The sequence below is a fragment of the Eurypyga helias genome, unplaced genomic scaffold (genome assembly GCF_000690775.1).
Source record: "Eurypyga helias isolate BGI_N326 unplaced genomic scaffold, ASM69077v1 scaffold1844, whole genome shotgun sequence".
NCBI classification, from domain to species: Eukaryota; Metazoa; Chordata; class Aves; order Eurypygiformes; family Eurypygidae; genus Eurypyga; species Eurypyga helias.
Genome location: NW_010248001.1, coordinates 119,015 through 123,382, shown reverse-complemented (window position 1 = coordinate 123,382; position 4,368 = coordinate 119,015). Strand labels below are relative to the sequence as shown.

At 43.5% G+C, this 4,368-nt stretch overlaps 1 protein-coding gene across 1 annotated transcript in view; it reads right to left on the bottom strand.

Annotated features, from left to right (window-relative positions):
* Positions 1 to 374: 374 nt before the first annotated feature.
* LOC104509071 (SH3 and PX domain-containing protein 2A-like) overlaps positions 375 to 4,368 on the bottom strand; it is a gene marked incomplete at its 5' end in the record, with an annotated part of 111,567 nt that continues 107,573 nt past the window's right edge. Inside the window, one exon of the mRNA XM_010150890.1 lies at positions 375 to 647. Within this exon, the coding sequence (XP_010149192.1) occupies positions 587 to 647 (61 nt within the window). The remainder of the gene's footprint in view (positions 648 to 4,368) is intronic.

Here is a 4,368-nt window from a genome sequence, read left to right as displayed (position 1 = left end):
CAGGCCAAAGAAAACCAGTGTCCTCTGCTCTGTGCTCAGAGGATCCTGGAGATTAGCCCTGCACAGCACAACCTGAGCTCTGCCAAGTCCAAGGTGCAGGGGATGTAGACATGCCCAACATGCACAATGTCCCCATGGACCACTGCATGCAGGCCCACAGTGTTTGGGGGTGGCTGTCACCATTTCTTTTTGCAGAGGAAGGGTATGGAAGGATGAAAGATGGGTTCCAGGCATCCCACCCCTTCCCTAAATGATTGGGGAATGTCACAGATTTCTGTCCCAAGATTCCTCAGTGGTGAAGTTGATCATTTGGCTACAGAGCTCAACTTCAGTATTTGGCTTGGGCTGAAAAAATGCAGAATGACCCTCTTGAATTTTTCACAGTTACACTTTTTTATGATGAAATTATCCTCCTGGAGGAAGACAGGGATTTGGAATTGCACATTCCGTGTTTCACCAGGCTGTGACATACGGGGCAGGGCGATCTGACAGCAAAGCCTGACCTCTCCGACACCAGGGAGAGATGGCTCGGCACAACCTGGAAGCTGCAGGACACTGGGGCAATGAGCTAACGCCATGTGATCCTCTACTGCAAGGCTTCAGCGGCCTTGAAAAAGACAACATGAACATCTATAGCAAGCTTTTTCCTGGAAAGAAGCATAAAAAAAGAGCTTGCCTAAGAGTCACATCCTCATCTGGTTTTGTTTTACACTGTTTATTCCTTCAGATGGCAAATTTCTCCACAGGACAGAAAAATGTATTTACCTTAGCAAGAACTCTGGGTGGAGGTGCTCTTCACCTCCTCTAAACTGACCTTGCTTGTCCCTTGCGGGGAGGCCAAATGGCCAAATTTATCTCTGTCTTACAATGACCAAGCATGTGTCACTTTATTACAGCCTTTACAGCATAAATGCTGAGTGATAAAAACAAGGTAATAAAAATTAATCATTCTCATGTGCAGCTTTTCCAGCCGTGCTCTTCACTTTGGGATTTTATTACACACATCTACACGCAGATACAATGTATATTTAAAAGATGCATCTAATCACAGTTACAAATTAAGTACTGAATATCACAATCGTAAATTCAAATGTACCTTATAAACCAGCTGGGCTAATGAGCTTGCATTTATATCATATGAATCTTATTAAGAGCTTAAGAAGGCAGCACAGGCTTTGAATCTTTACTTCATTTTTTTGAGCCCCTCCTGCTTGTAGGGTGGGCCCCTCAAATTCTCATTTCCATTGGAGATTTAGGTCCATTTAGGTCCACATGGTCCATCTGGGTTTCTAAACTGCAGCCCAAATGGTGATTATAAGAAAAGGCAGAGTCCCTTTGCTGTCGCTCTCCAGGGACACCTTCCTTCTGCTGTTCAGACTAACTTTGCCCAGAGCTACATGTATGGTGCACGGCCACTGTCTCCTTCATCCCATGGTGACAGATAACCTCCCCGAAAGGAGACATCACCCACTGTCCGACAAGCTGTGCCTGCTCATGGGAGGTAGGATACCCCCACCTCTGCCAGAACATGCACGGAGACCAACAGTGTCACCCACAAAACTCTCATCCCAGAGAGTCCTTGGGAAAGGGGAGAGGAAAGGAAGAGGAGAAAACTTGCAAGTTACAGATTTCCAAGCCTCAACCCCAGGTCCAGACAGAGCTTGTCCAAAAAGGCTTTTGCCACTGAATTACTGCACCAGGAAGAGTAGTTGGAGCACAGCAGTTTAAATCAAACTAAGAGAAGAGCTTCTGCATGCAACGTAGCTGAATCATGGTACTCACTGGTGTTAAACATTGTAAACACCAAAACGAGGCAAGGGTTCAAAAAGCAATGAGATAAACTCATGAAGCAAGGATAAATGGTGGCTATTGTACTGCATGTTCTAGATGCTTTGACCCAAAAAGTCCCATAACTGCTGAACGCTAGAAGCAAAAAGGATACACAAGGGAAGCTCACTCTGTATTTGCTTTGTTTCTCGTACTGGCTGTAAGCCACTGTTGGAGACAGGAGGCCAGATGGGGCCCTGGTCTCACCTAATTGTGGCCTTATAATATATTCTCCTGTAAAAGATCAGACTGGATTAGGATAAATTACCTCCAAATCACGCTGCATTACTCAGCACATTAAATTGTCCTTAATCACATACTTGGATGGTCTAGATTCCTGCTTAAATTTACCTCCTGTGCATATTTCTGTGCCTATTCTGTTGAAACCACTGCTGAATTTCAACTCCACATAACCAGGCTCTAATGAAAAGCCAATAAGGCTCTTTGATCATGCTTTCATAGGACTCATCATGAGGACAAACTCTGCTGTGGCAAAATGGTTTCCTCATCCTGTCGCTTTCAGAAATGTTTTGTGAGCCTTTAAAAGCAATTTAGCCCTGATTTATGTTAGCTAAGTGATTTCTGTTGCACATGTGAGTTACAAGAAAAGGGCTCTCATCTCAATTTGCTACACTGTTCAGGAAATCAGTAATAAATGCTGCAGTGCCTTCAGTGTCTCTGACTTCAATGCAGCGGAAACTAGCAATTTGAGTAAATACTTCATCATTCCCAATTCTCCCATACACCGCATCCAGTACTTGACAAGAGACAACCTATAGGATATTTTTCTTGTTAAAGGGTACTGAGCTTCCCCTGCCTAAGCTGTTTACCTAAGCTGTTTCCAGAAGATATTCAGGGAAAGAAACATGCCATTCTTTAATAGAGAGCATATGAAACATGTTGATGAGCATCTAATAAAATCGAGCATGCATTCAATAGGAGTGAGTCACCTCATCACAAGTTTAGAGACGAGGGATGCAGAAATGGTGACTAAGCAAGCTCACGCAGCAAGCCAGGGGTGCAAGAGCAACGCAAAGGTTTTGATGGCCTGACCTGACCTGGCAGTGGCATCCAACCAGCCCTGGGCATAAGCTAGAGCAGGTCTCTTCACACCAAGGGATTCCCTGCAGCCTGTCCCAGTGCATGGCACAAGCGCTGGCACCAGCCCACACGCTGAAGGCTCGCACAAGGAATTCCCAGGCTGCCACCGGCATCTTTGACATTTTAAAGGCTCTAAATTAGCAAAGTAAGAAAAGAGTTACAGGCATTTCCAGACGTGGCCCATGCCCTGCTAGACCTCCAAGCTCCCACTGTAAAGGAGATTATGCCAGATGCTGAGTATTATACAATTTTGCATTCCTTTCTGGTGCCGTTCTTATGGTGTCTAGCAGTTCTGTGTACTCATCTGGCCTTTTAGCAACATTCTGCTTGGCCCTCTGTGTCTTGCTGTTCCTGCTACGTGTCCAGGGCAGGAGGACCTGAAAGATTAAGACATAGCGTGCATAAACAGCAGATGGCTATTGCATCTGTATTTACTTTGCAGTGCTAAATACCCTATTGCCCTACCTAGTTTTACATCCCCTTTAGTGGTAGATCTCTCTGCTGACTTTTAAAAATCATCTGTTGTACATATGGTCCTAAGAATGGTAAATATTTTTTCCAGGAGAGGCAAAACCTTACGATGCACGTGGGAAGACAAGATAAAGCCCTCAGTATGAACTCCCGACTTCATCTGGGGACCGTAGTCTTTCCTTTTCTCTTTACATTTCCTTCAGTTAGAACAGCAAGATTAAAACACAGCCACTTCCCAAATATGCCTCAGCAGCATGACCTCAGTTCACTGTCTTCCAACATCAAATGTCTTTCCAGCATACTAAAAAGTAATGTAGTTCCCTGTAAGACACCAGTTTTATATACCTTGGAATTGGCTTCTGCCTGTTCCTACAAAGCAGCACATGGAAAGATCTTTCAAGTCACCAGGTTCTTTAATTTACTAGTCAGAGACATAAATCATGGCATGTAAGATCTACTGCAAGTTCATGAACTCCAGGAAATTTTTCTAATCACTGTCCTTTGAACTGAGCTTTTTCAGAAACTGTAAAACTCCAAAACATATCTAGGAAATGCATCTAGTAAATTTTGCTGGATTGGCAACTACTAAAAGCAGATTTGTCTTCCCTGATTACCTACGAGCATCAGGCAGTCTTAAAACATCCTCTGTGATTCTGACACTAAAACATAAAAGAAGTCTTGAACTTGTCTTGACCAATATAACTGTTGGGATTCATTAAATGATTCTAAATTATCATTGACAGACAATGATTAAGCCAGGAAAAAAAAAAAAAAAAAAAGAGCTGCTCAAAGATAAGACCTTTCAAACACTAGGGTTACTTTTCAAGGTAATGACCATAACCCCTTCCAAATACCCAACACTGATAACAGGTACCACTCTTCTCTGCTCCCCAAAAGGTTAAAGAGCTAAGTTGTGTGGCATTTACAAAGAAGCATCACAAAGTTTCCTGAGTACTCCACCCTTGGAAG